Here is a 26,902-nt window from a genome sequence, read left to right on the forward strand (position 1 = left end):
CATAGAAATTGAGTTAGGGGAGCCAAGATGCTCTGTAAGGTTGTGAGAAAATACCTGTCAGAAAAAGACATGTGTTCATGGCTCCACACCCACTGTTGGTTCTTTTACATTTCTGTGTCTTTTTCCATGCACAGTTCCATATATTTTCACATGTTCTTAAAATGTGCAGCAATGGCCACGAGTTCTCCCTGCTCCCCATAGCAGCTTCCTGACAGAGGGAGTGTCCAGTGTGCCCTGTCACACTGTGTGTCCAGTGCTTCATTGTGTGTTCTTCAAACACTCCAGCAATTTATAGACACTTAATGTGAATTTTCCTGTGATGAGTCTGTACAAATGTGTTTGTTTTGTTCCTTTTTAAGGTTTAAAGTAAAAGAGGAAATAAATAACATTGAGGGAAGTTGCTCTTCACGCTGCAGTTCATCTTCATCTGCAGAGGCTGCTCTGTGACTGGTTTTGTCTAAGGCAGAAAATAGCCAGGTGCTCTTGTTAGTGTCTTTGGGGCAATCAGTAATTTCAGAGTAATGCAAGGAAACAGAAATGGTGCATCAGGACAGATTTCCCCATTCTTATATATAAGTCAAAGGCATCCTTCAGATATTCTGAAAAATCTGGTTAAAAATTTCATAAAATGGCTTGAAATTGTTGTTCTTTGACATGATTCCTTTCTTTTGAATGCTGATTTTGGCAGAAAGAGTGGCAGGTTCTAGAATTGCAAGCCAGCCCAGTCCAGTAATCCCAGCTCAGCAGTGACTGATCCAGAGTTCCACGTTAGGGCCGGCTTCGAGATCAGACCTGACAGAGTGTGTGTTCACCCCCACACCACAGAAGGGCCTGGGGAGTCTTCGCTGCTGTAACAAAGAAGTTGGAGTTACAAATGTCTGGTTGACTGCAAATCCCCCCTGGCCAGCTCCTTCTGGATCAGCATTGGAATTCTTGTGACATGCTGGTTCAAGTTGTTGGAACTACAATTCAAAATTGGTGTTCCGAAGGTAGATCAAAACCAAACCTCCTCTATTGCTGGTGTTTTACCTTACTTGAATTTAAGACCACCTCTGGCTTTCTGTTTAGAAGCTCCTAAAGATAATATCACAGATCAAAGAGTAGCCAAAGGCTAATAATTTTGTTATTATTGCTCAACAAGCTGCTTAACAAAATATATTTTGTTCACACAAAATAAATGGATCTGAAGCATAAATGTTTTCTGTCACTGCTGCTATTAAAATATGCAGTAAGCTTTATAAGCTATGGTAGCACATGGCTTTCCTAAGGGCCGTGTGTCAAACTGGGCTGCTTTTGGAAATGAACATGTAGAAGAAATTAATATTCTTTCACCCTTACAGAATGTTTCATGTTGTAGTTCCCAATTTAATAGGAAATTGCATAGGCCTGATGTATTCTCTGGGCAAGTTACTTCATTTTTGAGTGCAGGGTTTTTCTTTGCAGCCTGTCTTTTCTTCACCCTGCTTGTTGGACGCTTTGGGTCTGATTGCCTTCTGTGGTGTGCACAGTTCCTGGCAGCACACCTGCCCAGTGAATGCCTTTTGGGATCTCTGAGGAGTGTTATGATACAAATAATGAGGATCAGGAACCATCGCTGTGAGACTTGCTTCTCCACAGGAGTAGCAGCAGGAATTTACAGGTCACAGGTTGGATGTGCTTGGAAATGTACCTGGTTAGTGTACCTAATACTTGTTTTCTCTGAATGCCTGGTCTTATTTCTAGGGAGTTGTCAGTTGTGGTAACGAGTCATGACAGCACTATGGTTACTGGAGTAGTGTCTCTTCCATTAGCTGGATTTTTTGATCTCTAATGACTTTTAAACAGATCTCAGAGCCCTGGTTATGTACTATTCTTGATAAGCTACCTTGGAACTGGTATCCTGGCATAGTCTTCAAAGCCTTCAAACCCCAAGTAGATACTAATTTGAAATAATTTCAAACATGCAGAGGTTTTAGTTCTTATGTAGTGTTCTCACATCATGAACTGCCTGAATGTTTGTCCTGTGTTTCTGTGTGGCAGCTCTGGCTTCCAAGGTAGTCACACATGTTGAGTCTCCAGCTCTAGCCATGCAGCAGGCAAGTGGACATAATCTGCCAGTGTCCACTCAGAGGAGGTTTTACATCAGGTATTGTGCTTAAGCTTGTGTGATAATAGAAAGGAGAAGCTGAAGGCAAAAGACCTGAAAATAGAAATAGCACCATCACAGATGATGAGAGAATAATAAAATCGCCTTCCATTTTTAGGAGAGATTTTTATTTATGTTACAGAAAGGCTTGTTTCTTCTGTCTTTTTGCTGACCATGGTGTTCTGAGAATGATTCTGTAATGGGCAGGTCTTCAGAAAAAGGTACCCAGGTTTGAATTTATTCTGTGATTTTGCATATGCTTGTTTGTGTAGGAATGTAAATGGGCTTTGTACCAAAACTTCTGGTTCTGTAGTTCAGGTTGGTGAGGACTTCTGGACCTGTCTTTCTTGATTTAGAGTCATGTTGCTATCTCCTTTTTTTTCTCTATTTTGAACTGTTTGTGGAGCAAAAATTATACCTGTTGAATCATGCTGTCTGCTGCCTGAAGATTTGTTGTAGATTAATTCAAGAAAGTGTCCAAATCCTGTTGAGGCTGGGAGAGCACTCCATCTCCTGGGACTTTGGCATTGCAGAATCCCAAGCATGAGTCCAGTGTTCGTCCTGCACGTTGTTCCTTGAATTCTCCTCTTAGTGCCTTGATTCCTCAAATGTACAGCTTAGTATTGGGAGCTTTTACTAAAGGTATTTCTTTCTTTCTTTCTATGGAACAGAGATAACATCCTTCATATAGGCAAGGAGCTTACTTTACATTAGAAGAGGAAGACCTGACCTCTCTTGCTGCAAGTGAAACTGTATTTTCCCTGCCTTGAAACTACCAGTGAAATGCATTTTGGACTGACTTATAATGCTGTGATTTATGCTGTGGTATGCTTTGTGATATTACAATGTCCTTTTGCCTTTGTGTTTGATTTTCTCCCCTCTGATAAATTTTACTGGGTATTTACCCAAAATGCCCATAGGAGAGTGAGGCATTTTCCCTGCTGTTTGCTGCCTCAGAGAAGGAGTCCCATGGTTTTTTCCCCTCCAATTAACCTCGCTGCAATTTCTTTTTTTTTTTACCCCCTCCTTGTTCTGAAATAGTATTAACATCAGAGATATTTTTAAACAGAAAACTGGAAGAAAGCATGTTTCTTATTCTTATGTATACATGTTACACACAAATGTGAACGAGTGACCAGAAGCACCTTCTTCATTTTCCATTTTGAACTTCTCATATATATAAAACTGAGAAGAAAAGTTGTAGTACTTGTTCTGTTTCTTCCATTCCAAGACATGCTAAGCAAGTCACTTGCCCTTCTTTATTCAGAGTGAAAATACTTTGATCCAGTTTTCTGAAGACAATACTCATTTCATAAGAATATTTAATCAGTAGAAAATAGAGAGGATTTAGTTTGTTTGTTTAGTATTTAACCAAGTGAATAAGGCAGATTAGGGGAAGGGGGGACACTGGACCCATAAACAAGGTGATATATAATATTTTTTTTCGTTCTCCTTTTAAATAAATACCGATCAGCTTTATGTTCAGAGACAATAGGAGCCGTTGGCTTAAATTTGCAGTTTACTGTATTTATGGCTGTAATATCAAGGTGCTGCCGTCGTAATTTCATGCCCCAATGAGAAGAGCAAGGTCGAAGCAAATGCTTCCATCGGCATCTGCTAACACACTAACTCATAAACAAGGCCCGGCTGGATCAGGTGGCACGGAATAATACAGGCTAATGAAATACAGCACAGCTTTCCATTACTGTTAGTTTTTACAGTGTCGTCATTACGTGTAATTTATGTTTAAAAAATTCAATTTTATACAAGGCTCTGGGAAATAGGGGTCTGCAGGTCACCCGACGACTTTTAACGGCTCTGAGAGTCCTTATTGCACTCTACTGTTCCAACAAAATGTTAATAATAAATAATAATAAAAAAAATCCTCTTTTACTTTGTCTCTGGTTTGCATATCTTGCTCTGCCTTTTTAATTACAAGTGGCTAAGGAGAGTTTGGGGCTCTATGTGATGTCAGGAGTTATCCCCTTTGCTGATGGTCCCAGAGGGGGGTTGCTATCTGCTTGCTTTTCTTTTGTCTGTCTATCAATCACCCGGGATCCTGTAAATGGAGTAAACACAGCTGAGGAGAGGGAGATACTTAACAACCTCTCTCCCAAACCCTCACCCTCTGACATTGCCCTCCTCTCCTCCATTACACTTCATTTTATTATAGACTCCAAAAAGCTTAGCTTGGAAGAGAAACTGCTGCTGTATTTATTTATTTATTTATTTATACTTGTTATGCCAAAATACTTTTTATTTTAACCTTTTCAGTCCTGGCTGACTCACTGTGTAATTCCTAGCATTGTTCTGTTAGTCTGATTTTCCTTCCTTATTTTAGTGCTGCGCAGCTGAGGTTGGAGCACCCTTATCAGTTCTGATTGCTGCTTAGTCACCCTGATGGGTTAAAGTGTATCATGTTTCTGAAAGATTGCACTTGCATAATTAACAGTCTCAGAGATGAATAGAGCTGTAAGAATTCAAAGCCCTTTCAGCAACTTTTCGAATTACTTTTATTTCTGCATTTCTCAGCCTGACAGCTGAGACCAGTCCATGTTCCTTTGATGTGTGGGTTCCTTTACTGAAGTCTGAGCTGGAAGCGCAGTAGCAGGGTGTTTACATTCAAATGCAGTGTTTCAGTGTAAATTAAGGGGAAGAAATCAGAGTGATGTTTCTGAAACCTTAGGTTTTATTCAAATATTGGGTTGGGCTCAACCTCATGAATGACCATGTGTGAAAGAAAATGGATCAGGAGACTTTGCCTTTTTGACCTTTTTGAACATTCAGCTAAGCACAGAGTAGGACGTAGGTGACAGATTTGATAACAGTCACCCAGCACTGCATGTTACTGACTGAACAGGTGGAATCATTAGTCTGGATCAGATCCCAGAAGGATTTTATGATGATTCTTTTAAAATGTGGCCATGTTCTTTCTGAGCAGAGTTGACTCAGTGGCTTCCAGGAACAGAAGTGTAATGTCATTTCAGGGTGCCGACCAGCAGATCTTCCTTTTAGTCATGTGCTACCAGGCACTAACTTCAGGTGGTCACGTAGTTTGTTGTAGCTAAACAAGTTGTCCTGTCCTACTTTGTTTTCACCTTAATAGAAAGTGTGTGGGGAAAAACCAGCAGCTGCCCCTCTCCTGCCTTTTGTCCCTGCCAAAGGGTGGGTGGGGGGTTGCTTCAGGGTGGTCTTCTAGAGTGGTAATAAAGTTGGCTTTGGAAACCCACAAAGAAACTGATTTTTTTTCCTCCACCTTTCTTTATCATGGCAGAATTCTTAATTTCACCTAAACAGAAATGTCTCCCCAAAACTGATGTAGCCTTCAGGTTGTGAAAATCTTGTGTGAATTACTGGACTGAGCAATGTAAGGAGGAATATAATGAAGAAAAATATATTTTCAGTGCATAGGATGGGAAAAGGGTTGTCACTAATATGCCAGAGCCTGTGTCAGAAGAAGAAAAAGCAGTGGCTCATCTGGTTAAGTTCATGGAAGGATTTTACATTGCAATTATTGCTACTGTGCTTTGACAGAAAATAGGTAAGACGTCTCCTGAGTTTTATTTTCTGTCTGCCAGAGGTTCAGTTCTGACCTTGGAGCACTTCTCATGTCTGTATGTCTCACCTCTTCCTCATCTGTGAAATATGGGTAACAGTACTGTAAGTACTCCTCTACTTCAGAGTGATCATAAGAGGAACGGTATTTTGATGTACATGAGGTCCTTAAATACTACGAGATATTATAGAAGGACATAAACAGACAGTGAAGTCTTAAAAGTTCTTGTACAAAAGAGCTCTTTAATACAGGACCCGAGGTGCAGGCACCAAGAGATGCTTGTGACAACCCATTCCATTCTCTGACTTGCTCTGTTTCTGTGCTTGACTACAATTTACAGAGGCTGAGTGACGCCTGCAGATTGAGTGGCAGTGGTGACAATCAAAAAAGAGGGTCAGCAAGAGCCTTTGAGTGCAAAACAGTCATGGGTGCTGGATTATCCAAATCAACACCCTGAAGCCTGAAAAGGAATTTTTAAAACTTTGCAAAAATTCTGACTAATTCTTTGCAATGGCTGTGTGCTGTAGAGGAGTGAGAGGGATGGTGGGGGGAAGGGAGCAGGTTTGCATTCTGTGGGGCTCTGAAGACAGTTTCCGTGCTTCGTTCTCCTCAGCTCAGTCCTTGCTCAGTACCCTCTGCGGTTAGATTATTCCTTGCAGATAGCAATCAACTGGAAGGAAGTGTGTGTCTAATTTGCATGAGATTATTTAAAACAAAAAAAAGGTCTGCATTAGTCAGGGTGATGGTAAACAACGCAAAGAGATGCCTTTTATAATATAGCCGTGGCTCAGCTTTCAAAGCCAAATATAATTCACTTACAATTGGCAGTTTCCTTTATTGTTCCTTTTAACCTTTTGCGTTCTGCACGGACTTGATCTTACTGCAGCCGCAGAACAACGGAAATGTTTGTTTTCCAAAGTGTTGGAAAGTGGCTTTAGAGCAATTCCACTGTTCAACTGAGGTGATTTTCTTGTGATACCTGTTTGGGAGCTGTGCTAGACACAAAGCCCCAGTTTTTGTGACGCTGCTTTTGCATCCAAGGGCAGTGGTATTATTTTTGGGTTGCCAATTTCCTGCTAGATTAGAACAATGAATGAACATGGATACTTTTTCATGTAGTGCAGTGATAGGACTGTGATAAAATAAAGCAAGATGAGGTATTGGAACAGATGACACTTAGATCTGGCTTAGAAATTCACACTTTTGCATGTAATTAATATATCCAAGTTGAATAATTTGGGCATGGAAAATTCATACTGTGTGCATATATAGGTGGTGAATTTGGAAAAAAAAAAAATCATTCTGAAGGGAAATGTAATGAAGTTAGCTATAATTGCCTGAGGAGAGCCTTAGAATATCTTGTCCGTTTCTGTTACTGTGTGTGAGAAATGATCAGCATGAAGACAGGTGTATTTCTGAGTGCAGAGATGACTTGTCATTACTGAGTGTCTGCCGTGCAGACTTACTCCATATATGTGCTTAAGGAATTGGCTCCAGGACTCCCTTGATCTTGAGGCCAAGATCACAATGCCTTAAAAGCATCTTGTCCAGATGAAAGAAAAGGTTTTCCAGGCAATCCCAGTCTTCTCCTCCGATATTTAAGAAGGGATGTAGTTGTGATGTTCGTCTCTCTGTAATATTAAAAAGCTAGGTTTTTTAAAGCATTAACTTCAGGAATTTCATCTACCAGCAGTGCTTTATGGATCTCAAGCAGAGGTGATGGAGAGAAAGTATTGCACTATTTTTTTCCCAACGCTGTCCTGTTCATTCCATTTTCCTCACTGTGCTCAGTCCCTTCAAGAATCATGTGAGAATCAAATGGTCTGCCTCTTATCTTATAAATCTCTTTCCTTAAATCCATATTCTGACTTCCCTCTTTCTGAGTGTTTTTGCATGCCCTGGATGGATGGTGAAAGGTCCCGAATCCCTTCACATGTTCCTCGTAGCAGGGACACTGGGTTTTTCTGTGCTTCTGTGCAGGAGAGTAAATGCTACACAGCTGTCCAGCTCCCACTTCATGATTGCCATCTGAGTACTAAATTCTTTTTCTAGAGGATGTTTTCTCTTGTTGGAAAAAATAATCCAGCTGTGCTTCCTTTTTCAGAGATGCTGGTCATTGTGAATCCTTTAGCTGCTTTTCTTTTCCCCCTTGTTGGCCAAATAGTTTCCATATGTTGTGGCCAATTACAGATGGTCATCCTAGCATTTCCTGATGGCAGGAGTCACTGCAACAACACGTACCATGTGTGCAGTGTTACTCCAGCTCTGTGTGAAATGAAAACCAGGCTGCCCTGGGGCAATCTAATCATGCGCCAATGGGCCGGGGCAATGCTCAGCTGAAAGTTGGGCTTGGCCTTGTTTTGTTCTGTTTTGTTATAGTTTTATTTCCTCCTCACATTCTGTGTCCCATTCATACTAATCACAGTCAGTCCTGATTTTTTTTCTTTTTATTTCTGCATTTGTCATAAAATAAAGCAAATTATTCCCGTCTTCGGAAACGATCTAGACTAATTAGTCGTCTAACCCAATAATTAGTTTTTTGTTTCCCTGTCTGTTTTCATGCATTATTGTTAGTTTTTTCCCCTCTTTTTTTTTTTTACACCATTACAGATTAAAATGAGCCACATTTGCAGTTGATGGTATCTTTTTTTCGGGGGAAGAATGGAGAATTGCAATAGAAAGCTACTTCAAAAGCAGCAATAAACTCAAGGATAAATTAAGGAAATTGAATGAGCCACATTTGGAAGCAGCGTTGAGGCTAATATTCTGTCGCTTAAGGTTAAATTGCAACAGAGAAAGAGAGAGGGAGACATTCCAGTGAATCCAAAATTGGGGAGGCATTACTGCTCAAGTCAGTGCCAAAATTCTTTGCAGCTTGAAAGGGTTCTGCCTGGCTTGAGAATTTAATTATGTGTGCATAAAGTGGGTAAAGGTGCTAAACTGATTTCATTTCCTCTGCTCCCCCAGGCCTGACAGATGAAGAAATCGACCTGGCTTTCCAGCAGTCGGGCACGAGCACGGAGGAACCACAGTCCCCAGGTCCTTCCACACAGCCGGTGCCAGCTCAGCCTCCTCACCCCATGGTGCACAGTAAGTGCTGCTTTGAAAAATACCTGCTCCCAGTTGCTTTCTGCTGGGATTCCTGCAGCACCTCACGGGTTCGTGTGCCACATCCTGGATCTCAGTTCCACTGGTGGCATACTTTTTGGCAGAATCAGACACCAAGTGTTACTTGAATGCACTTGGTGGTTGTTGATGCCTGTGACAAGATCATGTTACACAAGGAAAATGAGATACAAATGATCACTGTCTGCAAACAAATGTCATCCATACCGGCCTGTGACACCTCTTGACCTGAAGGTGGAAAGTCAGTGCAAATCGGATTCTGATACGCTCTAAGGACGTCAGAAAAGCACTTTGTCAACACGGGACTCAGTCTCCCCTTCTAGAACTTGGAAAACTTTTCTCTCTGATCTTAAATAATCTGAGGTGACGGCAGAAATTCTGTGTAGACTCTGTGATATGATTGTATGATTTTTGTGTACAAAATACGCTCTCAAAGAAATTGTAGCTTCCCAACATAATCTGTGTAGACTCAAAATTTACATATATATTTGCATTTTAAAACAAACCTCACAAAAAAGTATCTGAGCTCCAAACAATAAAAACCAAAGTACACACCATTAAAAATCCATCAAAAGAAGCTGTTCAGCTCACATGTGTGTCTGGTAGTTTGAAAATCACTTCACTTACCTGCCAAGTATAAAGAATAGGATTTTGTTGCTGCTCTTAAACAGCTCTATGGCAGATATTGACTGATGTAACACTCCACTTAGAGCTGTGTTTATTGGTTTATGGCACAGGTTTGCTATTGCTGGAGACAATACTAGACTTCCTTTTTGAGATTTGAGCTGCTCTGATTTGGCACAGTTTGAGATGAAAAACTTTTGTGATAATCGTGGGCTCAGAACTGGAATATTTCTGGCTGTTGTATTGTTTGTGCTTGTGAACTCTAGGGCTGAATTCTGCCTCCTGGGCTAATTCCTGTCTGCTGTAGTCCACAGAAAATGCCAGGAAAGCAAAATCTGCTGTCTGGCTGTAGAAGCAGGGCCAGGTCCCTCTGGTGCTGTCCATTGATCATACAGATAACTCTTCCTACAGCCTAGTACTGGAGGAGTTAATCTTCCCTTATTTCAGTGTTCCACTAGTATGGAGCATGCAGTTCAGCCTGGGAAACACCGTCATCACTGTTAACCCTGGCAGCTTTATCACTCTTTGGTTGTTTTCCTTTTGTTATTTTGGGTTTCCTCAAAGCAACAGCTCCCATTTTCTTCTTGCTAGGTAAGAACCTTAACTAAAATTTCAGCATCAGAATGTTCCCAGTAACAGCTTGAAAGAGAATTTTGAGAGTATGATTCTGTAATGCTTGGAAATCAAAGGTGACTAAAAATACCACCAAATAAAAGCCTTCACAGAGATTCTAATTGTAAACTTGTGCTGTAGCTTTGTGATCTGGTTGATGCTTTTTAAATAATTTGAACCCAAAGCTGTTCCCTGGGAGGCAGTCCTTTTCAGCAGCCCCCAGAACTGGGGACGGGCTGACAATTAATTCATTAGGTATTGCTCCTTCCCACTCGAGCCATTTGTAGTAGATCTTTGATTTAAGCTGAATCTCTAAATGGATGCATAAAAAGAATAAATAGGACATACATGGTATTATACAAGGTGCTGCTGCTTCATGTTTAAAAATTACATTGGAACTGTGGGTTACAAGTACAGAAGTTCAGGATGGTTCAGAACCTTCTCAGGCATTTCTTCAGCAGGAATGAAGCAACAGCCAAGCTGATGATGTTGCCAGTAATGCAAGTGTGAGATGCCCACTCCTGTGAGTCACAGCAGTAAATCCTGGGTACCCCTTTGGAATTTGCTTCCTTGATCTCCTGCTGTTGCCACCACAGTTTGTTCTATCTCTTAAATTCATACCACTTAAATACTTCCTTTTGTACAATTGAACTTAATGTTCTAATGTTTTATTGGAAGTATCTGTAATTTGTATACATATTTCCTAATTCTTGAAGAGTTAACAAGAAAAACCACACTTGTAAGCCATCAGAGTAGCACGGGTTTTGTATGCTGAACCCCTTCTGGTGGAAGAGGAAGTATAAAAACTTCTTTGGGGAAGGGGCAATAATTAAATTTCTAGTATTTTAGGTCAATACCATCTCTATTACTTCTCCTCTTGTTCTGGAGGAGTAATTTCTTCTCTCCAGTTTGTACTTTTGCCAAGAGGTGTCAAAACTGCTTTAAAAAAAAGCTTAAAGAAAGCTCGAATTTGATTAATATAGAGAAACAAGACTTTGCCTGACTGATAATAAAACTGATAAATGACATTTGAATTACTTGTAGCAGTAATTTATTACATAAAATATCTTTTATTTGACATGCGATTAGTTGCTGGAAGCATCACTCAATCTGACTAGTTTAAACATGCTCTAAAATGAACCCCCAGTAAAAAAACAGGGCTGTCTGCTATTGGTGTTATGAAATACACTAATCCAGCAGTGAGGACAAAATTCTGACTTTAAATATTTAAATGATTAATTTGTTGTTTGTGTTTTTGGTTTTTTTTTACCATATAATTACATGCAAACTCAGGGGAGTTTCTGAGCAAGGTGTGCAAAGCTGCATGCTTATCATCCAGGTATTGTCTGTGTTGTTCCCCATGGTATTTATGGTCTCCATTTATGGGGGTTTGTGTAGATTTTACACCTGCTCAAAAATCAGCTCCAGTGACTTTTTTCTTGACATTTGGACCTTCTTTTCCCATCCTTGTGTCTTCATTATGTGGCAGTCTGTGGAATACAGACTGTTTCCTCTCACAATTAAACTAGAATTCAAACTCTTCTTTTTTTCCCCCCCAACACCTTTCCATTGATTTACTGTTTCCTTTTGGAAAATCACTTCTTCCAGCATCAGTTTCTGCAGTTTTAAATCTGGATACTAGTGAAGCTGACCTTAGGTTGGATGCACAAGGCCTAATTTTTAGTTGCTGTTAGGAAAGTAAATTCTTAGGTGAATGGGGATCTTAAAAATAGTGTTTATTCTGGAAATGCAATTTACAGTGACTGCTGGGGAAATTAAGCATACTTGGCAAAACCACAGATTTATATCTGGAACAAATATCTGTGTCCCTTCCATTTGACTTTTGAAGGTCTCTTAGGAGAATGGTTTGTTACTTCTGCAGTGCCTAAAGTAACTGGGCTGTCAGTGCTTTTTCACTTTATCTGAATTTTATTTGTTTTACAAGTGGAGAAATTGATATGCAAACAGTCAGTGTGAGCATGGAGCTTAAAATGAAGGAACTCCTAAGTCTCTCTTCATGCTTTAGATTAGAGAATTGCAGAGAAAAAGAGAGGTTGAGCGTGGAATTTAGGCAGAGCTGTGACATTCTTGGTAACATTGTGAAGTTGCTGTGGTCAGTGCAGAGCCTTTACTGCATCCCTCACTCGCTCACTTCTCTCCACCCCCTGCGCTTTTTTTCCTTTTTTTTTGTCACAAGACAGATTTCACACATCTCTAAAATGAGTAAAATGGCATTTCAGCTTCTTGTCTTTATAGACTCTCTGAACTTTAGGAAAGATCATTCTGGTCCCTTTTCATTAATAATGAAAACCAGGGGGCAATAAAATGTTCTTAGCTCGAGCATTATAGGAATGGAGGGAGAGATGAGTGAGGTGAAAGGGCAAAGCAGATGGATTCCTACAGGTGTGTCTCCTTCCTGCTGGGAGGTCAGTGGAGCTGGGAGGGAGTTTGGGACAGCCCATCAAGGACAGCCATGGGCAGGATTCACAGACCCCTGAGATAATTAACCCTGTACAACAGCAGCTCAGCCTGGAACAAATTGTGTTGTCATAGAAGGGTATTTTTAGTCAGAAGTTCAGGGGAGAGAACTGGACAGCCAAGAGACTTCAGATACAAGAGTGACAGTGGGGGCACAGCACAGAGGGGAAAGTGGGAAGAGATGGCTGGGGTTCACAGCAAGATTAGCAAGAGATCATTTTAAATCCTGACATGTTCACAGCCAGTTACTGCAGCTTAGCTGACGTGTGTTAACTCATTAAGTTAAAAAGTTATGATAATTTGATCATGTGCCTAAGCTCCAAAACTGCAACTGCAGCAACCCAAAATACTCCTGGTGACACTATTCACCAGTTCTGACAGAGATGCCTTAATTTGTTCAGATTTCTAGCCAGAGGATAATTTCAGCTAAAATGTAGCAAGAAGCTCTGAGAGCTAGTATTTGGGAGTCAGACCCAGATACTCTAGACCTTAAGTGCTGGGATTAGGGGTAACTTTTGGAATGAAATGCCTGTAGAAGAATTCAGCCACAAGCCAAATGGCAATAGGTGAGCAGAGCAGGAAGGAGACCAGAGGCCACCCATTTCAGCCAGTTAAGCCCCCTAAATTGAGACTTTGGAGAACATAATGCCTTTGTGAGACATTGTAGTCACATGTAGATTTGGAGACCACACCGGTCTCCCATCTCAGCAGTTCTGCCCACATCCTGCCATTGCACTTTAGGCAGATCATTCTGCATCCTCTGTGTTATTAAAGAAAACCGGGGGCAGTACAAGGTTCGTTCAGCGAACCGCGAGGGAGGTGACGGGTTAAGTCTGCTGGAAAACTACAGGTACCTTTGATTCTGCTGAAGGGCAGGGCATACCATGTCTTTGCTTTCCTCCATGGAGCCTCCAAGCTTCTGAGCACAATTGTGTGTTGAATATCTCAAGCTTTTATCTACTCTTTACCTCTCTCTGTAGATACTTAATTACATATTTTCTCTCTGCACTTCATTTGTGCTTTGGTCCCTATTTGTAATTTAAGCTTGAAAGACAGTGGATCCTTCCTTATTGAAATGGTCCATAATTGCTGACACAGTTTTCATAAACCCATTTATTGCCCTGATAGATTTCTCTTCTTTCTTGAAACACTACCTTCCTTCCTTCCTTCCTTTCTCCTGCACTCTTTTGGGTCTCTGGTTCTGTCCCCATTTTCAAAAATTATGATACTGGAGAACAAAATGCAGGTAAGGAGTATTCAGGTAAGGAGTTAACCTTAGCTGTTACCAGCCCCAGAGGCAGTTACCTGGGTTCAGAGTGCCTTCTACAGGGAAAGAGTAGGGCAAAATAGCTTGATGGACCCTCTTTAATTGCTGCTGTGATTTTTCTCCCTGTGACACTACAAGGCCAGAGTCAATACCAGAGGTCTGGCGAGATGTTTAACTGTTCTCAGTCAAAGGCCTGCACACTGTGTGTTAATTAGTACTCTTTTCTCTGATAAAATGGGTGTACAAAAATGTTGTCACCTGCAGTTCTGACTGATTATTTCTTGATTCTGAACTTTAGGTCCCCCTGGCTCCAGATGGCGAGATTACGGAGCTTTGGCTATCATAATGGCAGGAATTGCCTTTGGATTCCACCAGCTCTACAAGGTAATAAGTCCCTTGCTGCTCCCACACTGTACTCTCAGAGAAACAAGTTATGCTGCTTGTGTCCAAATCCTCATGCTGGTTCCAAGCTGGTGAAGCATCTCTGTTCTCACTGTCACTGCCATTGGTAATTTGAGAAATGTAGGCACATAACATGAAAATGTGGAGTCAAAATGTGGCAAGCAAACAAAACTAGTTTCTAGCTGTGGATTTCAAACTACCAGAAATAAGGTAATTCCCATTGCTTATGCTCTTGTTGAAGCATATTCTGTTCCTAGGATGCAGCTGCAGAAGGTTCCATATTAGCTAGAGGAGAGTTGGGATCTATTATGTCCAGTCCACCCTCTTCAGGGGCGGAATGAGGCAGATTTCGTGGCTGTGTCCAGATTTAGGAGCTGGTTTTCAGTACCCTGACAAATGTAACCACAAAACTCTTCTTCTGCAACTTCTTTTAGCACTTGCTGTAGAGGGAATTTCTTTTCTCAGCCAGATGTGTGGATAAATGATGGCTGGCTCTGTGATAAAGGCTGAGATTTGGGGGGTGGGATTTGAGGATGTTTCAGGTAGATTAGAAATAGCACTTTGCACATCACTGTTTCCTGAAAAAGTTTTTGTACATGCAGAAATACCTGGTCCCTCTCATCATGGGAGGCAAAGAAGACAGGAAACAACTTCAGAGGATTGAGTCAAACATTTCTGAGATGAGTGGCAGTGTGACACAGACAGGTAAAGATTAATGACTCCATCAATTCACCCCTCAAAGCTTCTCTCCCTGTATCCTCCATTCTGCCAAGACCCCCACCCTCTTCTTTCCCTCCATCTTCACTTTATGTGGTGACTTCATTTATCTGCTCTGAGAATCTGTTCACATTTGCAAATGAAGCCGCCGTCATTTCGGTTTAATTTGAAATTGCTTGTTTACTGTCGGCACGGCCTCAATTAATTATGTTTTTACGGAAAGGCTCCCAACCTCAGAATATTAATAAGGGGAATAAAATGACAGCCTTTCGGAGGGCTGTAAAGTTCATTTTTAATTTCTGCTTCTCTGATGTTTTCAGGGGCCTTTTTTTTTGGTGGTTTCTCCCCACCTTCCATCTGAAAATCCGAGGAAGGGTCAGGAGAGTCTGTAATTACTGTGCCTCTCTGACCTTAGCCACCTTCTATGTTATTGACTCTATAGGGTGTCTGTTCATTACCCAAGGCCCTAATGATGGTCTGGATTAGCTGTTACCTGTCACACCAATAGAGTTTTTAATTTTATTTATTTTAGCAGCTTGTTTACTCCCTGTAAGTTTTGGATAAAGTGCCAAAGTAGAAAAAGTTCTACAGCTGGAGTCCAGCAGAAGTTCTTCAGTGTTTGTTGGGGTGTAGGAATACAGGGTGCTCTCTTGAAATAAAAGGAGAAAAGTGCAAAGTATATTCAATTGGGATGAAAAAACTATGATTTTCAGCAGTAACTTATTGAGATATTGGGGTTGAAGGAGCTAGTAGGTTGAGAATAGGAGGATGCTAATTACACTTTTCATTGAAGGGTGAGAGGAAAAGCATCTTTCATTTCTCATGATACCCTAAGGTCAACCCTGAGAGCAGCCTCTTCCCAGGCTGGAGTTAGCCCCAGTGTTTGCCTGCAAGAGCCCTGAGATAGATAAATGATACAAACATTGTGTAAGTTCAGGGAGATGTACAAATCATAAACCAATATAATTAAAAGGGAGAGGTTTTAGACGGATATACTGTGGGCTATAGACATCTATACAATGGAAAGATAAACTAGAAATACTGGAGGTTAGATGCAGTGCAGGTAGATTACCCATAGTGCAAATAAATCATATGGATTAAAGTGAGCAGGCGGGCATAGATAAATTAAATATAGTAGGAATAGAGGCATCTTTGTAGCTAGACAGCAGGCAAGGCGTGGGTGAGTGTGTATATGTGGATGTATCTCAGTTTAACTCTTCTGCTTTTTCCCTTGCAGTGACTCAGTTACAGACAACCTTAGCAGCTGTCCAGGAGCTGCTAATCCAGCAGCAACAGAAAATCCAAGAGCTCACCCAAGAACTGGCTGCTTCTAAGGTACCAACCTCCAGCTCGTCACCTTTAGAGCATTGTCAGTTTTGGAGCATGCCTGGCTTCTTTTGTGGGCACATGGAAAGCTCCTGTTGGGTCCACAACCCAGCCATCAGCTCTGCCATATCCCCAAACAGTTTCTCTACATCTGTCTTCTTGATGGGTGGTGTGGTCAGAGCACTGGATATGGGTTGGGTACTCACAGAGATACATCTGATTTTGGAGAGGGCTTTACTGTTTTGGATGAAGCTCATGTGTTTGAGGCCTCAGGTCTGTTCTCAGCTCTCTGTCTTCTGTGCTGCATTTGGGATGAAATTATTGTGGAGTTAGTCCACTGACCAAAAGAGGCAAAGACAGCTGTGCAGAGAATTTTTTTGTGTATGTAATACGTAATTTTACACGTTTGTAGTTCTCCTGTATTTTGTACGTCCTGTTCAGCCAAGCATACACTTGAAAGACTGTATTTAAGTCACTTGTTCAGATCCAGGTAATGGCCAAACATTCTTACTATCTGGGTTCTTGTTCCAATGATTTTGGTCAGCTGAGTGTAACAGGTGGCCCCGTTACAGCCCCGTTAATGACACACAGAGACCCATTCCCCTTGACTCTTGACTTGACCTTGGCAATAAAACCATCAATTCTGACTAGTTTGTGTTGTTACATGTGTAAATAAAATAGCCACTTTTAACCAAAATTGATTTTCTTTCTGGCAATGAGAATTAGTGCTTTACTCCTTGGCCCAAGCATTCTGTCAGACGGAAACTGTTGACATGTGAGGCAGCGTGAATGTGAAGCAGTCAGGTGGAGATGAAGTCTTCCTTTGACTCCCAAACTTGGATTGCTCAAGGCCAAGACTGTTCACAGTTATCTTGTGGTGTTCTCTGTACAGGGAGAGTTTCCTGTCAAGTCCTTCAGGCAGTGTTACAGCCCTTTACCTGTAGCAGGAGCAGTTCTCTTCTCCCCTTAGCAGGCTTTAATCTGATGCAGATTCTTTGATGGTGTGTAACTGGTGGGCCACAGCTGACTGTGCTGTGCACACTGTGCGGGAGGAATCCCTCAGTGGCACAGCTGTAAATGCAACCATGAAAGCCAGTTTATGGTCACAACACTCTGCTTCAATTTTCCTTGGGAACTGTGGCCTGACAGTGGCCTGGAGCCAGTCCGGAAATTGGAAAACTGTTTTCAGGTCTTAAGTGTTAAGATTAAGAACACATGTTGAGCTTTAAGAAGGAAAAAGGCCATAAGTCTTGGTGGTTTAGAGAGTCTTGAAGAAGTTTTCCTTCCCCCCTCTCTACCCCCTGCACTGAAATGGTAGCACACATTGTTATGATATCTAAACCTCATGTGTACAAAGAAAAACTTGGGCAACCCCACAAACCAAAGAATAAAAGCTGTGTTTTCTCAGCTGTAATGTAAGTTTTTATTTCTGCTTTTCAAACTCCTACTGGCATGCTGTAAAAAATTAAAAAGAGGGACTTTAAGTAATTAAAAAACGTACATAAAAATTCAAGGCTTGAATTTTCTACAACTGTTTTTAAAGAGACTGGCTAAAAAGCCCCAGATGTCAGATTTTATTTCTAAATCCTAGGCATCTGGCACCATATGTGTTTTGGAAATTTGAGTCCTTTGCAGGCCAGTGAGTGGAAATCACTCCCTTGTTAATGTGCTGCTGTAGCTTTCAAGGTCTTCGAAAGCCAGAACAGTGGCTCCTGGATTCTTGCTGTCTGAGGGCTGGGAGTGTGAATCCTGAGGGAACACATCTGTGTAAAACACAGCTACTACAGCCTGAGCCTCTCCCAGCCCTTTGGGTTTGAAGCCCAGAATTCACTGTGAGCAGTGCTGGCTGCAGGGTTACTCTCAAGTCTGTTTAAGAGTAAGCAGGAACGAGCAGTTCTGGCTACATCTGGTGGGAACTGCTGAGGAAAAGTTTTTAGTTATTCCAATTCTGGCTTCCTTTGGTGGGGAATTCATTAGAACTCTCTCTGCAGTGATACTCACCAATATGTTTCCTAATGGCTTTTAGCAGAAATTACTGTGGGGCATGCCAGGCATGAGTATTCTGTGGTCTCATGGCTAGAGGAGTTACTGGAGCAAAAGGATGGGGCAACCATAGACCATGACCTGTGCTTAGAAAACTCCCATATCTCAAGTTCCCAAAAGGGTTAAAAGAAAGAGTGCCAAAAGTACTGTCTGCTGCATGTTTTCCTCAGTTACTTTCTCTAATTTCTACCTGATATCCTGTGGCAATTCTGATGCAATTCTGACAGCAGCTGTACCAGGCTTCCATGAGTTACTTATCCCCACACAACTGCACTCATTGCCTTGAAATATCCAAGAGACAGTGCCTAGTCCAGCTGCTTCTGGAGATAAGACCTGGTAACTCAAGCATAGATCTAATTCTTCAGATCAAGTAGGGGAAATGTTTGCAACTTTCAAGTATGTATTTATCAGCCCACCTCTAAATGCCAGAGTGCAGAGAATTGATTCTTTCTTTCGTGATTTAGGAGAAATGAGCAAATGGTTTTAAAACAGTTGTTAATATATAATACTCGAATCTGTTGCCTCAGCTTAGTTCAGTCACATGAAGGAGTAAAGGATTCAGTGCAACTCCCACTGCTGGTCAGGGTCCTAGTTCTAGTTCTTCTCTAGAAATCATTCAGTAGGTCAGTGCCAAATGATTTGGTTTGTCTCTCTGTGTAATGTTCTCTGTCTGATATGCTGGGGGAAGACATCCAGTGTTGGCCCAACTGTGCCTGAATTCTCACAAGTGCTGCCCTCCTGAAAAAAGAAATGTCCCCTTGAGATGCTTTAGCAATGGCTGTGCATGGGAGGCAGGACTGGAGACAAGATTAATTAGTCTCCCAAACACAAAGCAAATATTGAATAGTCTTGGCACCTTGAGACAATTATTATTTCTGGTCATTGTGGGGATCTTTTCAAGTATGTCTTAGTGTGGAAGTTGTTTTGCTCAGATCTGAGAGACTTGAAGTGATGGAGCTTATGTATGTTATCCACAGGACTCGAAATTCCCACATGGGAGCAGAAGAACAACATAGGAAAAAGTGACATTGGTGAACTATCTTGCAGTTCAGATATTGATCTTTACATCTTGTTTTCCGTGTTCTAGGCCACAACTTCCACCAATTGGATTCTGGAGTCACAGAATATTAATGAATTGAAATCTGAGATCTACTCCTTAAAAGGACTTCTCCTGAACCGGTATGGATGCAATGTGTGAGCAGACAGTAGTGGGGGAAGTGCTGCTTTCTGGGATCCCCTCAGTCACAGAGAGGAAAGGCATTTCCAGCAGGAACTGCCTCTATATCCTGTTACTGCTATTTTAATAATACCATTTTGCACTCCACCATCACTTTCTGTTTGCAGGTCTCAAAATGCTTTTCAAACTGGCCTGAAATCACAGAGTCCTTGGAGTATTGATAAGATTTTTCCTTTTTGTTTGCACTTCTCCCACAGTCAGGATGCCTCTCATCTAGTTTGAGGAATTGACTGCATTGCACCTGTATTCTGTTTTAGAAAGTCACTTGTGGGTGCAGTTCAGCTGCCTTGCTCGTGGTCAGGGCACAGCCAGGGTGAACAGAGTCGTGCCACAGCAGAGCACTCACAGAGGCTGGGCTGAGCTCAGCCCAGTCCTGCAGTGGCTGCTGGTGGCAGCAGCAGCAGGGGAGGTGAGGGCAGCTCCTGTTCCCACTTCAGTCTCAGGGAGGGCAGTGCTGAGTGCGAGCACTGGCTGCCAGAGAGCAGCCAGCTCTCCCCTGCTCTGCTCTTGTTCGTGGCACTTGCCAGCTCCCCTGAGGGCCATGAGGACCCCCTGGCACATGGCCTTTGCAGACCTTCATCTGCCACATCTGCAAAATGCCACGTTCCACATACAAGGCAAGGATGCATGGGAGTGTACATCAGACATGCTTTTGTGCTTTGCCCTTCATGATGGATGACTCTCTGAGGGCACCAGTGCTCCCCTTGCACTTATATTTGTCCTGTTTGGCACGTGGAATCTGCTCTTAGTACTGGGCATTGGCCTGCTAGTATCATATCCTTAAAATCCACCTGGGAAGGACTCGGGGCCAGCTTTCCAGCTGGTGCAAGCTGGTATGACTCCATTCAAGTCAGAGGAGCTGAACCAGTTTGTGGCAGCCAGGGCCTGGCCCAAACATGTAAAGTGCATGCTGGGACTGGGAGAAAGGCTCTGGATTGCAGTGAGCCAGAATGCAACAGTGGTATATCACAGTGGGGTGAGAGCCAGGTGGGGAAATTCCCTGGCTCAGGCACCTGGTGTGTCTGACTTCTTGCTCCAGTGGGAATTTTTCTGTACCAATTAATTAGTGATTGTCTTAAAAAGGGACACCCATGTCTTTTCACAGGCAGCATTCCTGAGTGCTAACTTACTTTGTGAAATTGGCCAAATCAGATCATTTTAGTGCTTCAGACTGCCCAGCTGGGATATTTTCCTTTTGTGCAGGCTCGATTGCTGAGTGCTTGTAAAGCACTTTAAGAATCTCTCTGGAGAAGTGAAGTGGCCTTGGTTTTGCTCATTTATGGCAAAGAGACTTGCAGTTTCAGTCTTGCCGAAACCCCTCAGTATTTATAACAAAAGCCCCTTTCTTTCCTTTTCTTTCCCTCTTGTCCTGCCCAAGGAGGCAGTTCCCTCCCTCCCCTTCAGCTCCCAAGATCCCGTCATGGCAGATCCCGGTGAAGCCAAGCTCACCCTCCAACCCTGTGGTGGCCAACCACAACAGCAGCAGTGACATCTCACCGGTCAGCAACGAGTCCACCACGTCCTCCCCAGTGAAGGAGAGCCACAGTCCAGAGGGCTCCAAGGGCAGCTGCCACCTGCTCAGCCCTGAGGAGGCCACCACGGCCGTCATCGACGTCACGAGCCAGGTGCGGATGGAGGTGCAGGGGGAGGAGGAGAAGCGGGAAACCAAAAGGAATGATGAGGAGGAGGAGGACGATGAGGATGATGATGTTAGCCATGTGGATGAGGAGGAGTGTCTGGGTGTCCAGACTGAGGACCGGCGAGGAGGGGATGGTCAGATTAACGAGCAGGTGGAAAAGCTACGAAGACCTGAGGGGGCCAGCAACGAGAATGAGATTGACTAAGGCACCCCGGCTGCTGCTGCTGCTGCTGCACATCTTCCCTGGCCTGCTGCACTGTCCCCAGTGCCTCTCCTATTTCGTGGAGAGAAAAGCTACCATTCCCTGCAGTGATTCCCCCTTGACTGACCTTGAGCAGGGTCGTGATTGCTCGGTGAACAACACGATTGCCCTGTTTCACCACAGGGCTTGGCAGTCTTGCAGTGGCTCCTTCTCCCTGCCCAGCCCTCCTTCCCGTGAGCTGGGGTCACTGCTGGCCTGGCAGACCCATGGCCTTGCCATGTACCACAGCTACAGAATACGCCCCCTTACAGAAGCAGTTGGCCTCTTGCTGCATCCTAGAGCCCATCTAGCCAACTTCAGAACCAGTCTGTCCTGAGCTCCTTGATTTCACAAGCCTTTAATCCTGCATAAGGCCCAAACCAGTTCTGTTTCCCAAAATAACCCTGTTTTATTTCTCAAACTACTTGATACTCTGTTGCAAAAAAAAAAAACAAACCCCTGACCGACCAAAAAAACCCCACCAGACCATTTTAACCTCAAATTCCTCACCAGATCTCAATCTTGGCTCTTCCGAGCTTTATGCCAAGCCTCAAATTGCTGAAACTACCTAGCATGTAAAAGCACTAAATTTCTGTGGGGTCCAAAGAATGCCATTTCCACTCCACGTGCTTACATTCATCAGAGTGGCCTGTTGGTAGGGACCAAGTCCAGGTGCCATGGCCGCAGTTAAATCCTTGAGAATAGGTGGCTTTGTTGATGATTGCTCCCCAGTAAAAGGCTTTAGAAGAAGCTGACTCCACTCATCCCAATTATTACCCTTCCTCCTCCAAAGACAGGGAGCTCACATCAGTTTTTGACATCTTCTATTTTATTTATAGCTGCCCTGAATGAATTAATGAATGAACAAACGAATAGGGTGAAATCAGATGCTGAAATAGTTGGTTAATTCTGAATATTTGGAATGGTTTTTAGCCTTTTTTTCTCCTTAAATGAGAAGAAAAATGATCATAAATGGTACCTCTCCAGTGACAGGCACCTGCTTCAGCAAAGCAGTCTCTCTAGCAGGGAGAATAGCTCCAGTTCTGAGGTTTAACCACTGGCCCTTCTTGCCCAGTCCAGCCTTTTTTTTTTTTTTTTGCCCCGTTGGGCTGTACAGAAAGCAGTGAATTTTAAACCTCTGGCAGTTTGCAGCATTGTGTTTGCAGCTGGTGAAGTGGTGGTGTCCAATGATCCTGTTCACTGCATCAGAGCATCTTAGCAGAGCAATTCTTGTAACAACTGAGTCTCACTGTCCTCACCAAGCAAGTGTGCTTGTCTGTGTGATCATGTATAGATTTCAAATATAAAATATGATTGTATATAATTGTAATAAATATGAGTTACCACTATTTAACACCAGGTTATTACTGGATTACTGTGGCTCTTATTTTTGGGAGAAATGTGCATGTAGGGTGGTCATGGGAGGGGAAGGGGATGGTTGCAGAAATCTGGTCCTTCTAAAATGTTTTCCAGGGGACATTTGTGGTTGTTTTTCTGACTGCTCCTCGGCAGTATCAGCAGGAGGCAGTGGTGTAAGTGCAGTGCAAGGTACACTACAGGTAGCTGCAGGAGCGGGGTGCACAGGCTGGGATGGATGTACCCCCGGGGGAGCAGGGCAGTTCTCGTGTGCCCCTGCTCCCAGCAGGAGGCTCTGCAGGGTGTGCAATAATGCTCCCCTGCTCCTTCCACCAGCAGCAGGAGGTGCTGAAGGGAGCGTGTGAGATATCCCATGGCCCCTCAGCCTTATCTCCAGGAGGGAATGCTGTGCTGGATCCCATGACTGGGCTAACCCTGCCATCCCAGTCCAGAAGCCACCGAAGGAGATGGTGTGCAGCAAGTAAATTGGAGCTACTACAGTTCCATCATTGTTCAACAACAGGATTTGGCTCCCTTCTGAAAAATGAGGGATTTACTTGATTCCCAAGTATTTGGGTGTCTGGTACACAGTGACATTTTCCTGCTCGGGGGAGTGAAAGGGACCTTCATATTACTGTATTTAGACCTGCTGCTGAATGTGATGATTTCTCATGCCTTAAATGGACGAATATCTTCCCCAGGAGTGAGTGAGTGTGTGTGTGTGTGTCTCTCCCTCTCAGTCTCTCTCTCCACTGTTTAACGTTCACAAAGAACGTCACGTTTAGCTAAAACAGGGCAAATTTGAAAGTGTTTAAAAAGAAAGGCTTTTCTTAAGAGATAACACTTTTCATTTGTCCAAGCCAGGAATCCTTGTGAAAAGAAAACAACACCACAAGGATGTGATGAAAAAGTAGTGTCCTGCTTGTATACATTTTATATACATAGAAGGTTTTGAAAATAGAAAGTGCCTGGACAACAGCAGTTGGTGAAATGTGGAAAATATGTTGCTGAGGTATGTGCCTTGCAGAGTGACTTACAGGGTTTGTAGTACAAGCATCCCTGCGGGTTCATTTTCCCCCTTTTCCTCCATGCTGCCAGTGTTCAATTCATTTCCCTCAGGAGTAGAAGGCAGTTTGCTTTAACTACTCTCTTCTGTCCTTTAGTTTTTCTTTCTTAGTGCCTTACCAATTCTGCAGCTTTTCTGTATATTGTGCCAGTTCTAAAGTTTTTCCTTTCTCCAACCTGCTGAGTCCCAGAAAACCCCATCAAGGCCATTGTTGCTCAAAATATGTAACTCTGTGCCTCTGGCTGTTGATGGGGTGCTTTTGTATTTTGAAGAGATCCCACCCACCAGCAGAGAATTTGGAAGAAGCCAGACCTTCTATCCTGCAGGTACAGTCATGAATCACAAGTTCTGTTCCTCTGTGTTGTGTTCCTTCTCTTTCCAGCATAGCAGCAGCTGCAGGAAGAGGATTTTGGTCCTCGTAGCCTGACTACTAACTTGTAATTTTTTCTTCTTTTTTTGCTAGAAACAAGCTGCTTAGCTCAGCTGCCCTGTAAAATGCTTACCCCACTGGCCCTTTGGCACTGGAAATGGCATCCTAGTGACTGAAAGATGACCAGGTGGAGAACCTTCTATCTGCAGAGTGAGACAGCAGCAGCAGCTCCCTACCACCTGGCTTACTCAAGTGCTGTTTTACTGTGTACTCTATTTTACACAGGAATAAGAATAACACAGCAGAGAGTTGACTTCAGTGGGTTCCCAACATGGTTCCTGTAGGTCTTTAATAACATATAAAAAACCAGGTGAAGGGAGCTTCCTCTGGACAGTGTCATCTGGCTACATCTCAGGGAATGCCTGTCACCCTGTGCTTTCTCCTAGAGGAAACAAAATCTGACTGGTACTTCCCAGTAATTTGAGAATATAAAAACTTCCTTTTTAATAGTTGCAAGAGAAATGTGGGCTACTCAAAAGGGAGAAAGGGTTAAGAGAGATGTTTCCTGATCATCTCCCTCCAACCTTACCCTCAGATGTGCCAAATTTGTCTTAGTGCATCTTTGTCAAAAGGAGGAAGAATCTTATTTTTATTGTCTTTTGTGTGTTGGTGACATAACCAAACAAACCAAAGTGTTTGGGATCAGAAGGAAGAGGATGTATTTTACTTGTAAGTGTGCCTTGGATTTCACACATCATGCAGAAAATGCTGGCTGATAGGTACAGAGCTGTGACACAGACAGGTTGCTGAGACTTTGGGACCTAGATGTTGTGCCAGGTCCTGCAGCTTGCAGAGCCCCCAGCCCCATGAACTCTGTGCCCTGGAGTGAGAGCCCCAGCCCCATTCTGGGCACTGCCCAGCTGTGGGCACTGCCCAGCTGTGGGCACTGCCCTGAGGCTGGGCCGTGCAGGTGTGAGTGAGGAGCTGCCCAGCACCTCACCTCTGCCCTCTCCTTGCTGCAGCTTGGGTTCTTCTGGCAAGTAAGAGCTCTTTTCTCTGTTCTCTCCTAATTTTGTCTTCAGTAGAGGGGAGGAAGGTTTGCCAGAAGGTCCATCCTGCTGTCTACTGGTGAAAAAATTGTGGAAAAGCCCAGGTGGTGTCTGCTCCACTGCTGGTGTTTGCAGTACTTGCTGCAGGAGCAGAGGCTCCTTGCTTTTCCTGTGCTGGGACAGGGCCATGCTTGGGGAAAACAAAGGCTCAGGCAGCAAACCTCTTTTGTCAAAGTCAAGGTCTCCATGCTTGGTTGAACCCTCCAGCAGCAGGCTGTGGAGATCTAAGTGTTTGCCAAGGGCTTTGACACAGGAAGCTTTGGAAGGTCCTTTCTGTGTGGTGGTGCTTTCTGTTGAGCACAAGTTGTTTGTGCTTGGTGACCCTGCACACCAAGAACTGATGGTGAGCTTGAGCTGTGAGTTTTCCAGCCCTCTCTTACCACTGGGTGCTAGGCAAAGCAAAAGAAGGGCTTGATCCCCAGGGACTGTAAACATAAATAAAGGGGTGCTGGAAGGTGAAACAAGGGAAATAATTTACCTAAAGGTACAGGAGAGAGCTTCCAGCTTTCCTCATTTTTCCTTTTACTGTCATATCCCCAGACAAGGCTGCTTCCTCAGGAGTCAGCCTGGATGGGCACCTTTGGAGCTCTGTCCACCTATTATGTGGTGAAAGGCTGGCTCTCACCACTTCTTATGCTCTTAGAAAGAATATATTAAAAAAATGGAAATGTACTTAGGCTGAGTTTTGGGGTATCAGGGAAGAGGGAAGACAGAGATCAGGGCCCGAGTTCTCCTCTTGCTGAGCAGTACAAGCTGCATGCTTTTAGATTGAGGGGCTGGCATGGTCTGTCCCAGATCAGGGAAAAAAACAATCCCATCCCCAAAAGGGAGCAAGCACTAACCTAATAAAGGCACCAGCTGGACGAAGGGAAAACCATCTCTTTGGAGAAAAAAAAAAAACAAAACCCAACCTCCTTTCTTTAGAAAAATAATATATTTCATCCAAATAAGGTAAAAATATTTGAAATGGGGCAGAAGTGAGCACTAGGCAGCATCTGTCAGGCCCTTTCTGAAAAGGGGAAGATTATTAAAACTCGATTACAATTTATTTCTGTAAAGTGTCTTTCAGGCTAAAAATCTCCCCAAATGCTTTGCAAGGACTGCTCAGAGATTACTTACAGTATGGAGCCTCCTAGAACACCATGCTTTTTTTACCAAGCCCCCTCTTTTCTGTATCTGCTGAAGGAATTCATCCTTCAGGGTTTTATTTTGTTTCTTCTATGTTTGTGCAAATAATGAGAGATGTTTTATGATGCTGGCTGCAAGAACAGCCTGAAGAGGAATAGGAGAGTGACACTATTTTTTATTGGTTTAGGTAAAATACTTGCTTTTCTCTGGGACTCTGTCTCCTGTGTGAGAAGGTGATTGGCTGGGTAGGGCTGATTCAGAGGACTCAGAAGTGCAGCTGGCTTGTTTGCTGCCTGTTTTTCTTCCTCTGGCTGTCACTGTGCCAGGCTGCTTGCCCGTGTCTCGGTCCCTTTGCTTGGCAAGGCTGTTCTGTGCAGCATCCTGCTCGTGTCTTTCACCTTCCCTCATGTCTAGGTCCTCGTGCTCTTTCCTTTCCAACACTTCAGAGACTGCTTCCAACTTTGCACCTCTGCTTCTAGA

At 43.1% G+C, this 26,902-nt stretch overlaps 1 protein-coding gene across 1 annotated transcript in view; it reads left to right on the forward strand.

Moving 5' to 3' along the window:
* The window catches only part of PEX14 (peroxisomal biogenesis factor 14), a 66,082-nt gene extending 43,330 nt beyond the window's left edge, over positions 1 to 22,752 (forward strand). Inside the window, 6 exon segments of the mRNA XM_059866870.1 lie at positions 8,649 to 8,771; positions 14,087 to 14,172; positions 14,793 to 14,895; positions 16,145 to 16,242; positions 19,364 to 19,455; positions 20,892 to 22,752. Of these exon segments, the coding sequence (XP_059722853.1) occupies positions 8,649 to 8,771; positions 14,087 to 14,172; positions 14,793 to 14,895; positions 16,145 to 16,242; positions 19,364 to 19,455; positions 20,892 to 21,357 (968 nt within the window). The 3' untranslated portion in view covers positions 21,358 to 22,752.
* The last annotated feature ends 4,150 nt before the right edge of the window (positions 22,753 to 26,902 follow it).

Source organism: Haemorhous mexicanus, chromosome 23 (assembly GCF_027477595.1).
Source record: "Haemorhous mexicanus isolate bHaeMex1 chromosome 23, bHaeMex1.pri, whole genome shotgun sequence".
NCBI lineage: Eukaryota > Metazoa > Chordata > Aves > Passeriformes > Fringillidae > Haemorhous > Haemorhous mexicanus.